The sequence below is a fragment of the Nicotiana sylvestris genome, chromosome 4 (genome assembly GCF_000393655.2).
Source record: "Nicotiana sylvestris chromosome 4, ASM39365v2, whole genome shotgun sequence".
Classification (NCBI taxonomy): Eukaryota; Viridiplantae; Streptophyta; class Magnoliopsida; order Solanales; family Solanaceae; genus Nicotiana; species Nicotiana sylvestris.
The window spans coordinates 175,277,649-175,289,103 of NC_091060.1; the positions used below are offsets into that span (position 1 = coordinate 175,277,649).

Below are 11,455 nucleotides of genomic sequence, written 5' to 3' on the forward strand. Positions count from 1 at the left end.
GAGGGCCTAGATTTGATGCCACAAGATGGCTTGATATTACGCTTGGGCCGTAAGGGGCCCCTCCCGGAGTCTGCACACCCCTAGTGAGCGTCATCGACGAAATATATGGATCGGGTTGCACGCCGCAGCGGTTATTATATGGTACCTATTGAGCGTGAATACTGAGTGTGAGTATTGATTGGTAAGAGTTGAGTCACGAGGGACAGAGAGGCTAGCCCGAGGGGCGATAGATATATATACATGCATATGAGTGATGCTTTGCATGAGAGGCCTGTTTATGAACTCATTGATTTCACTCCTCTTTAAAGTGAGTTTCTATCGAATATGTTGATTTAGTGATTGTTTTTCACTCATTTTTATATTAAGCCTCTGTCAAAATATTGAACAAATGTTTTAAAAATATTTTTTATTTAAACTGGGGTTTATGAGATGTTCAGAAATTAATCACTGATTTGGCATTAGTTATTTCCACTGAGTTTTTCAAGTTAAGAAATGTTTATGACTATTGTTTTGCCCGAGGGGTTGTTTTACGAACTATGCTTTGACCAAGGGAGGCGATTATGGCTTTAATATATATTATTATTTTAAAGGGTATTAAACCCCTACTGAAACTACTAGAAAGTATTTCAAAATGATTTTACTAAAAGCTGGATTTTAAAAAGGGAAGATTAACTCGTATCATGATTTGAAAGCCTGTTACGTTTATTGAGTCTAACGTGAATGTGGATTCATTGTTTCCTACTGCTCAGCCTTTATTTACTCTTATTACTAACTGGGTTGGAGTACTCACATTACTCCCTGCACCTCGTGTGCAGATTCAGGTATATCGGAACCCGGTAGCGGATGTTGATTGCTCAGGCGCGGAGTCATCAGAGTTAGCAAGGTGGCTGCATGACGTTCGCAGCACCGCTTCCTTCCCCTCATTAGTGTTACTGTGTTTAGTACATTTTTAGACTTTTGTTGTACTCAGACCTTGATAGTTGCTCATGACTAGTGACACCCCGATGTCGGGCTGGTATTTTATTTCGCACTATTATTTCAGGATTTTATTGTGAAATATTGTTTAACTAAAGGCTTAAAAATGACTCTTAAGGCTTAAGGGGTTAATGTGAGTGTGATGTCGGTTGGCCTTGTCTTCACGAGAGCCGCCATCACGACCGGGCCGATTTGGGGTCGTGACATGTTGAAGGCAATATTATTGATTTTCTAGTAAAAATATTCTCACGAAGTTTTTACTATGCTTGAGCACAATTCAGGCAAGATATTTCAATTTAATCGTCACTAGTTTTAAATCAATTAATTGACATAACCTCACGGAGTGTTAATTATTTATTTATTTCTTAGTGTAAAAATATAATTGTATTAGCAATAAGCAATTATTCTTTAGAGAAATACGTATGAAACTGAGATTTTATTGTAATAATATATCAAGTGAATTCAACGATTCCCAACTCTTTTTAAATATAAACTTTTCGGAAGAAATTTGTCTTAATTTATAATTTCAAACACACCTTTCATCAATTTGGTTCTCTCAAATAATAGTCAAAATATTACAAGTTTGTAGCTTAGATTGTCCAATATCTAGGGGACGATATCATAAACTATACTAGAATTTGACAGAGTACGAGCAGCAAATCCTATACATACAAGCTTCGTCAAATTTTTGGCACCGTTGCCGGGGATTGGCACACATCTACTTCAGATTAAATATTTTATTACTAATTTGAGCATTTATTATTATCGTTAATTTTTCCTTCAAAATTTTATCTCCTACATACTACTATCATAATTGTTACTATTATTAGGAGCAATTCTATGTAATATTGTAAAAAAGCATATAAAATAAAAATAAAAAAGAAATCCCTCATAGTCATACTTCAACCTATTCTATTTTATATTTTATTATTATATTATTATTGTTAGTACTAATATCTATATAATAGTATAATATATTAGTTTTGTGATTCACAATCTCATTTTTTTATTTGTCATTTTTTAAGTATATTTTATTATTATTATTATTGTAAGTACTTGTTTTTACTATTCTAGTTCTAAAAGTATCCTTTGTACTATTCTATATTACTATTATTATAACTATTACTTTTACTATATTTTTATAAAATAATATTTTTGTTCAAGTTTTTTTTAAGTGATAGTACTTTAATCCTCCAACATACTTGATTTATTATTGATTTTTTTTTCCATATAATATAATTAGTATTATATTATTTCTTTTGATGGTTAGTTACAACTTATTGTTTTAGTTAACTATAATATTACCGTACTATTTTTTTTATTTTTTTTAAAAAATTATCTATTACTATTTTAGGAACTGTCTTTATTTTACTTTAATTTCAAATAGTGTATGACCCGCTCTTCTGCAAAAGAGTTGGCCAATTACGATCCTGAAATTGAAAAAACTTTGCGATTGTGCAGGAAAGGACAAATATCGTCTCAAAACATAACTTGTAACAGAATGAGGCACTAATTAGAAGATGATAATAATCCACTATAAATTCCACCACCAGCTCATGTAGAGGAGCAGTTTGATGAAGTGGCGCCAAGACCAACAAATAGAATCCTAAGGGATTATGCTAGACCTAATCGCTTTAACTGTGAATCTAGTGTCAGGAAACCTCCAGTAGCAACCAATAACTTTGAAATAAGGGCAGGCCTGATTCAAACAATTCAACAATCTTGCATTTTCACTGGTGATCTAAGTGAAGATCCACATAGTCATTTAATTGACTTTTTAGAATTGGTTGAAACCGCAAAGTATAATGGAGTACCTCCTGAAGCAATTAAGTTAAGGCTATTTCCTTTTTCTTTAAAAGGAGAGGCCAAAACTTGGTTACGAAGTTTGACGCAAGGTTCTATTACCACATGGGTCCAAATAACTTAGAAATTTTTAAATAAATATTTTTCCCCTGCTAAAACAATAAAGTTAAGACATGATATATCTAACTTCTTGCAGACTGACACTGAGTCAGTTTATCAAACTTGGGAAAGATTGAAAACAATATTAAGGAAGTGTCCACATCATGACATTCCTGAACATATGCAGTTGTCTATTTTTTATCATGGTTTGAAATTATTTTCTAGAAATGTAATAGATGCAGCTGCAGGAGGTTCCATAATGGGAAAAAACAAAGAAGAAGCATTGCAATTGCTTAATAAAATTTCTGAAAATGCCATACACTGGCCATCTGAGCATGTAATCATTAAAAAAGTTGCTACAATAAATCAGGTGGATGCTTTAAATACACTAATACAACATATTATTTTTTGGCATAAAAATTTGAATCTTTTCAGGTAAATACACAACAACCAAGCCAGTCTAAGGCTTGTGACTTGTGTGGAGGAAACCATCTAAACCACGAATGTCAAGAAACTAATCAAAATGATGAACAGGTCAATGTCATCGGATACAAGCCGTATCCTTTTGGAAGTTTATTAGCACAAAAATATCTAGGATTTCAATGGAGCAATGCAAATGGTGTTGAAAACTCTCAAAACTACAAAAAGCAACACGTACAGAGTCCACCCAAATATCAAAATCAAAATTGTGGACAATAAAATTTCAGGCCTTATCAGCAAGCAACTCTATATCAGCAAAGGCCTCAACAAGGTCATCCAAGTCTTGATGACCTTTTGTACAAGTACATTAAGGTTATTGATGAAAAAATGAAAAGTCAAAATTCAGCTCTAAAAAATCTTGAAATTCAGTTAAGCCAATTGGCAACTCTTGTGTCTAAAAAGATTCAATATCCATTACCAAGCAATACAAATAAAAATCCAAAAGAACACCTTAAGGCCATTTCCTTACGGTCAGGTATGACTCTTGTTGAACCTTATGCAAACAAATAAGAAAAGAATCAATCAGAACAACAGGTAGGCAAGGGTAAGAATATTAAGACACCCTCTCACCCATTAGAAGAGAAAGAAGCCAAGAAAAAAGAAGAAAAAAATACTAAAAATTTGACTTCTTTCCCTGTTACAATTCCTTTCCCACAAAATATGAAAAGAGAAAAGTTGGATAATCAATTTGCAAAGTTTTTGGAGATTTTAAAACAAATTCACATTAACATTCTTTTTACTGATGCTTTATTGCAAATGCCTTCATATGCCAAATTTTTTAAAGAAATTTTATCAAGCAAAAGGAAATTGGAAGAAGTTTCTGTGGTAATGCTTACTGAAAAATGCAGTGTTATACTTCAAAATAAGCTACCACAAAAACTTGGTGACCCAGGTAGTTTTACCATTCCATGTACTCTGGGAGGAGTATACATTGAAAAAGCACTTTGTGATTCTGGAGCTTTAATAAATTTGATGTCATTTCCTATTTTTAAAAAATTAGATCTTGGTGAAATGAAAGACAAAGGTGTTTCACTTCAATTTGCTGATCAAAGTACTAAGAGACTAAAGGGAATAATTTAAAATGTGCTTGTAAGAGTAGATAAATTTGTTTTTCCTGTAGATTTCATAGTACTTGAAATGAAGGAGTGTCCTGATGAACCAATTATTTTAGGTAGACCATTTATTGCAACAGGCAGGGCAATCATAGATGTCCATCAAGGACAACTAATTTTAAGAGTTGATGAAGAAAGAGTTATTTTTGATATGCAAAAGATACTAAGATTCTCAGAAGATGATACATCATCTTCATGCTTTTCAATTGACATGATTAATAATCTTATAGATAAATTCAAAGATGATCAATTAATTTCTGACTCAATGGAAAGATGTTTGGCCAAATCTGGCACCATACAGAATGAAGATCTGACTATCAGAAATGACGCAAAATTATTGGAAAAAGATTATGAGGAAGGAGGCATGCAATTAGAAGCAGTTCAACTAAAAAATGAACTCAAAACTCTCCCTTCTCATTTGAAATATGTCTATCTTGAGCATGAATTATTTTCAGTAATTATTTCATATTCTCTAACTACAGAACAGGAAGAAAGATTGATTAAAGTATTGAAAGCACACAAAGGAGCCTTGGGATGGACTGTAGAAGATATCAAAGGAATTAATCTAGCAATTTGGACGCACAGAATCCTCATGGAGGATAACTACAAACCGATAGTCCAACCCCAAAGGAGATTAATCCCAACAATGCAGGAAGTGGTAAAAAAGGAGATTGTAAAGCTTTTGGCGGCATGTATTATTTATCCTATTTTAGACAGCCCTTGGGTAAGTTCTGTTCAGGTAGTACCAAAAAGGGAGGTATGACAGTGATAAAAATAAAAATAATGAACTAATACCTACCAGGACCGTCACAGGATGGAGAGTCTGTATAGATTATAGACGTCTTAATGATGCCACCAGAAAAGATCACTTTCCTTTGCCATTTATTGATCAAATGTTAGAAAGAATTGTAGGATATGGGTTTTATTGTTTTTTTGATGGCTATTCAGGGTATAACCAAATACCAATCGCACCAAAAGATCAAGATAAGACAACTTTCACATGTCCTCATGGAACATATGCATAAAGGAGAATGCCATTTGGTTTGTGCAACGCTCCTGCCACATTTCAGCGTTGCATGTCAGCAATTTTTTCTGACATGACTGAAAAATTTCTTGAAATTTTCATGTATAATTCTACACTCTTCGGCAAGGGTTTTGAGGATTGTCTTCACCATTTAACCTTAGTTCTTAAGAGATGTGAAGAGACAAACTTAATTCTTAATTGGAAAAAATGTCATTTTATGGTTACTGAGGGAATTGTTTTAGGACATAAAATCACTGCTAAAGAGATAGAAGTTGATAGGGCTAAAATTAATCTTATAGCAGGATTACCCCCTCCCACAACTATTAAAGGCATTAGAAGCTTTCTAAGTCATGCAGGTTTTTACAGACAGTTCATAAAAGATTTTTCAAAGATTTCAAAACCGCTGACTAACTTATTAATGAAAGATGTTAAGTTTGAATTTTCAGGTGATTGTATGAAAGCCTTTGACACCCTTAAAGAAAAATTATCAACTGCCCCTGTAGTTGTGTCCCCTGATTGGAACCAACCTTTTGAGGTCATGTGTGATGCTAGTGATACAATAGTTGGAGCTATTTTAGGCCAGAGAAAAGATAAAAATTTTCGTCCAATTTACTATGCCAACAAGACAATGAATAAGGCTCAACTAAATTATGCCACGACTGAAAAAGAACTACTAGCAGTGGTATTTGCATTTGATAAGTTTCGTTCCTATCTGATAAGAACCAAGGTCACTGTTTTTACTAATCATGTGACTCTAAAATACCTCTTAGCAAAAAAATATGCGCGACCTAGATTATTAAGATGGATTTTACTTCTCCAAGAATTTGAGCTCGAAATAAAAGATAAAAAGGGAACAGAGAATCAGGTAGCTGACCATTTGTCTAGATTAGAGAACCCCCCACTTGAGTTATGTGATATAAAAGAAGAGTTTCTTGATGAACATATTTTTTCTATCAACTCAGTTGTGACTCAACCACCCTGGTTTGCAGATATTATAAATTACTTGGTTGGAAAATGGACACCTCAAAATCTCACTTACCAACAGAGGAAAAAGTTGATATCTAATGCTAAATATTATTTGTGGAATGACCATTACTTGTTTAAAATTTGTGCATATAATATTATCAGAAGGTGTGTACCAGAAGAAGAAATGATCAAAATTTTGTATCATTGCCACGATAGAGCAGTTGGAGGACATTATGCAGCAAATCGAACTACCTTTAAAGTTTTAGAGGTTGGATTTTTCTGGCCAACACTTTTTAAGGACGCTCGTGCCTACGTTGCACAGTGTGACAGGTGTCAAAGAACAAGTAATATCACTAAGAGAGATGAGATGCCATTGCAATCAATATAGGTATGTGAAATATTTGATGTTTGGGGAATAGATTTCATGGGTCCTTTTCCTTCATCTCATTCTTTTGAATATATCCTTGTGGCTGTGGATTATGTTTCAAGATGGGTTGAAGCCATCCCAACAAGGAAAAATGATGCTCAAACTGTGTGCAATTTTCTCAAGAAAAATATTTTTACCAGGTTTGGTACACCACGAGTCATCATTAGTGACCAAGGGTCTCATTTTATGAATAGATAATTTTCAGCATTGTTGTCAAAATATGGTGTGACTCACAAAACAGGAACACCATACCATGCTCAAATATAAGGGCAAGTTGAGGTTTCTAACCGTGAATTAAAAAGAATACTTGAGAAAACGGTTGGAATCTCCAGAAAAGACTGGGCTTCAAAATTAGATGACACGCTGTGGGCATATCGAACGGCATTTAAAACACCAATTGGTACGTCTCCATATCTATTAGTTTTTGGGAAAGCTTGTCATCTTCCAGTTGAATTAGAACACAAAGCTTTTTTGGCGTTGAAAGCATTGAACTTTGAATTGACATCTGCTGGTAAAAATATATTTTCTCAGGTGAATGAATTGGAAGAACTCAGATTAGAAGCCTATGAAAATGCCAAAATTTTTAAAGAAAAAAACAAAAAAATGGAACGACAATTTAATCCGACAGAAAACTTTTAAAATTGGAGATCATGTACTTCTATACAACAGTAGACTCAGGCTATTTCCTGGAAAATTAAAATCCAGGTGGACGGGTCCTTACAATGTTACATGTCACGACCCCGGTTCGCCCTCCATGAACCATCGTGACGGCGCCTAGTCTCTACGACTAGGTAAGCCTAAATTGTGGAAGAAAAACCAAATTTTGTGCAAGTAAAATAATTTAAAACATGAACAAAGTAATAATAGTATTTAAATATGCCACCCGACGTACACCATGTTTAACTCTCAATATCAATACGTAACTCCAAGACCCGAAAAACCACGAATCACAAGCTAAGATCAATACTACATGGCTCTAACTCCGGAATGTCTAATAAGAACAGAAAAATACAGAAGGGCTAAATACTAAAAGCGGGAATAGAAAGGGACTTCTCGGTCTGCGAACGCGGCAGATGTACCTCGAAGTCTCTAGAGCAGTCGCCACCTCAACGATGATAGGCCCGAGTAGTGGTACCTGGATCTGCACATGAAAAACATGCGCAGAAGGAACATGAGTACACCACATCGGTACTCAGTAAGTGCCAAGCCTAACCTCGGTTGGGTAGTGACGAGGAAGGTCAGGGCCCTACTGAGGTTAAATGAAATATAAAGATGACAGGATAAGATAAGCTGTGCAATTGAGAATCTACAATAAGAATCTATACATGATAATAAGAGTACAATAACGGAAACAGAGATGAAGGCAACCCACAAGGAAGTACCACTCATAACAAGGATGATAACCGGGGATCTCTTGGTATACCAAGGATCTCTTAGTACCTCAATATATACATGGGATCTCTCGGTATCCTCAATGTATGCTAGGGATCTCTTGTTATCCTCAATGTATGATAGGGATCTCTTGGTATCCCGAGGATCTCTCGGTATCCCGAAGATCTCTCGGTATCCTTAATATATGCTAGAGATCTCTTGGTATCCTCAGGATCTCTTGGTATCTTCAATGTATGATAGGGATCTCTTGGTATCCCGAGGATCTCTCGGTATCCTCAATATATGCTAGGGATCTCTTGGTACCCCAAGGATCTCTCGGTATCCTCAATATATTCTAGGGATCTCTTAGTATCCTGAGGATCTCTTGGTATCCTCAATATACGTGCTGGGGATCTCTCGGTATCCCACACTTTAGCTCAAATCGTAAATGCGTACATAAGATCTCCCAGGATGTCGTCTAGTAGTTCCAAAGTAAAACACACAACAATGGCACAAGGAATACTCAAATAAACTCAACTTCATAACAAGATAACACAGATAATTCTAACCTAGCATGCTTCACATAATACAAATAAGGCAGTTAAAGTAAATAAAGCAATTAAGTCAATTAGACATGATTCTCTAACTAACAACAGGTTTAAAGGTGCAAGTAACAAAAATAGAAAGGAAAAACACAATTAAAGTTACTTAATGAAAACCGGATTTTCGACAATTATCATGAGTACGCACTCATCACCTCACGTACAAGGCATTTCAATTATCACAGTACCAATCCTAAGGGGAAAGTCCCCCACACAAGGTTAGACAAGCCACTTATCTCGAACCGGCTCAATAATCAATCCGAAACCACGCTCTTGCCACGAGTACTCGACTCCAAATGGATCAAATCTATTCAATTCAATTTCATAATGTAAATAACACTTCAAGTAACTGATACTACAATTAAACTCTAAGCTAATATGCGAAATTATGTAAAATAACCAAAACACCCCTCGGGCCCACATCTCAGAATGCGGTAAAATTCACATTTTCAGAAACCTCGTACTCTCACGAGTCCATAAATAACAAGAACACTGAAATCGGAGTCCAAATGTCCCCTCAAATCCTCATTTAAAGGCCTCTTAAACTCAAGCTCTAATTACCCATTTTCCCTAAATTTTACACCACTAATTAGGTCTTTAATCACATAAAAATGAGTTATAAAGTAAAAAATGTTACCTCCAAGTGATTCCCCTTGAATCCCCCTTCAACCCTCTTCAAAAGCTTCAAAATCGCCTAACAATGGAGGAACCTAGGCTAAAATTCGCGAAATAAACCTTTTAAAACATTCTACCCAGGCATTTAATTCTTTCTTCACGAACGCGGTCAAGGCCTCGCGTTCGCGAAGCACAAAAATGACGTTGACCAAAAGTCCTCTTACGCGAACGCGACAAGGCCCTCGCGAACGCGATGAGTAAATTCTGCTGGGTCAATTTTCCTTCTACGCGAACGCGAAGCCCAATCGCGAACGCGGTTCACAAGTATCCAGCCTTTCGCGAACGCGGAGCCTTCCTCGCGAACGCGAAGGCTAAAATTTCACTAACCTCCACTGACTCTTCGCGAACGCGAGGGTCCACTCGCGAACACGAAGAGTAAATATCTGCAACAGCTGAACCTGCAATTCTACAACTTTTTAACAACTAAAAATGATCCGTTGAGCATCCGAAACACACCCGAGGCCTCCGGGACCTCAACCAAAGGCATCAGCATATACTAAAACCTTATTCAAACTTGTACCAATCTTCAAAATACCTCAAACAACATCAAATCAACCAAAACATATCAGATTCAAGCCTAAGTTTTCCAAAATCTTCCGAATTACGCTTTTGATCAAAAACTCAACCAAACCACCTCCGAATGACCTGAAATTTTGCACACACATCCTAAATGACATAGCGGAACTACTAAAACTCTCGAAATTACATTCCGACCCTCGGATCAAAATCTCACTATCGAACCAGAAACTTCAAAAATTCAGCTTTCGGCGTTTCAAGCCTAAATTAGCTACGGACTTCCAAAACACAATCCGAACACGCTCCTAACCCCAAAATCACCCAACGGAGCTAATGAAACCATCGTATTTCTATTCTAAGGCAGTTTTCATACTGTTCCGACTACGGTCAACTTTTCAATACTTAAGCTCTCATTTAGGGACGAAGTGTCCCAAAACTCTCCGAAACTCAAAACCGAACATCCCAGCAAATCGAAATAGCAGAAATAAACTTGGAAAAATAGTTAATAGGGGATCGGGGCATAAATTCTTAAGACGACCGGCCGGGTCGTCACATTACAGATGTTACTCCATACGGAGCAATTGAAATTCAACAAGCCAATGGAGGAGACAAATTTAAGGTAAATGGTCACAGGTTAAAATTATATTTTGGAGTGAATTTTGAGCAACAACCATTTGTCACTTTGATAGATTGATGAAGTCTATAATTAATAAGTCAAGCTGGCGACGTTAAACTCAGAACTATGGCTCATTACCCGTAGCCATTGAGGGTGAAGCAATGGGGCCTCATAAGTCCAACATAGATTTAAATAGTTAAATGCTTAATGAATTGATCTGATTAATATCCAGGTTATTGTACACTCAGAACATCTCATGAAGGCCTCTACAAAAACAGAGTCGCCTATACAGGAGTAACTCCATGGTGACCGGTATGCCTAATTAACTGGTTGGTTAACCATTTAATAATGCAATTCATATGTTGGAATAGATTTTCTAGTTTATATACAAACTAGACTTGTTATTTGTACGCAAAAGGTGCGTGGCTGCAATTTCTTTCAAGCTTTCTTCTGCAATTGTATATTTGAAAGCCAAAAAGATTTTATAATCCTTTTTTTATAATTATGCCTCTTGTAAAGTGTTAATTTATCAAAATAAAACTCTTATCATTCTATATCAAATATATATTTTTTATATTTACCACATAACTTTCTTGTTTTTAAGTTTATTTTTATGAAGGCAAGAACAAATATCTTCAATACTTGGCTAGACATTCTGAGATTGAAAAGAATTATGATCAAAAAGCAAGTAGAACTTATAATTTATATGCTAGAACTTTCCCCAAATGTCTTTCGAGGCGAAATCCTAGACAACACTGATTGTTGAAATATGAATTTAGGGTTTCTTTA

General features: G+C 35.5%; 1 protein-coding gene and 1 non-coding gene across 2 annotated transcripts; one reads left to right on the forward strand and one right to left on the reverse strand.

Annotated features, from left to right (window-relative positions):
• Window positions 1-2,941: 2,941 nt before the first annotated feature.
• LOC138890941 (small nucleolar RNA R71) lies at window positions 2,942-3,048 on the reverse strand. Its single transcript, XR_011407304.1, has one exon. It is a non-coding gene; the product is annotated as a small nucleolar RNA R71 (small nucleolar RNA).
• Window positions 3,049-4,017: 969 nt separating this feature from the next.
• LOC138890559 (uncharacterized) lies at window positions 4,018-5,232 on the forward strand. The gene is made up of 3 exons (XM_070173954.1): window positions 4,018-4,249; window positions 4,358-4,408; window positions 4,478-5,232. Exons 1-3 carry the CDS (start codon window positions 4,018-4,020, stop codon window positions 5,230-5,232), a joined length of 1,038 nt encoding a protein of 345 aa, XP_070030055.1.
• The last annotated feature ends 6,223 nt before the right edge of the window (window positions 5,233-11,455 follow it).

Excerpts from the sequence above, each read along its gene's own strand:
- LOC138890559 (XM_070173954.1), top strand. The coding sequence starts at position 4,018 with ATGAAAAGAGAAAAGTTGGATAATCAATTTGCAAAGTTTTTGGAGATT. Across the intron at positions 4,250-4,357 it reads ACAAAAACTTGGTGACCCAG|ATCTTGGTGAAATGAAAGAC; the intron begins GTAGTTTTACCA and ends TTAAAAAATTAG. Across the intron at positions 4,409-4,477 it reads ACTTCAATTTGCTGATCAAA|ATTTCATAGTACTTGAAATG; the intron begins GTACTAAGAGAC and ends TTTTTCCTGTAG.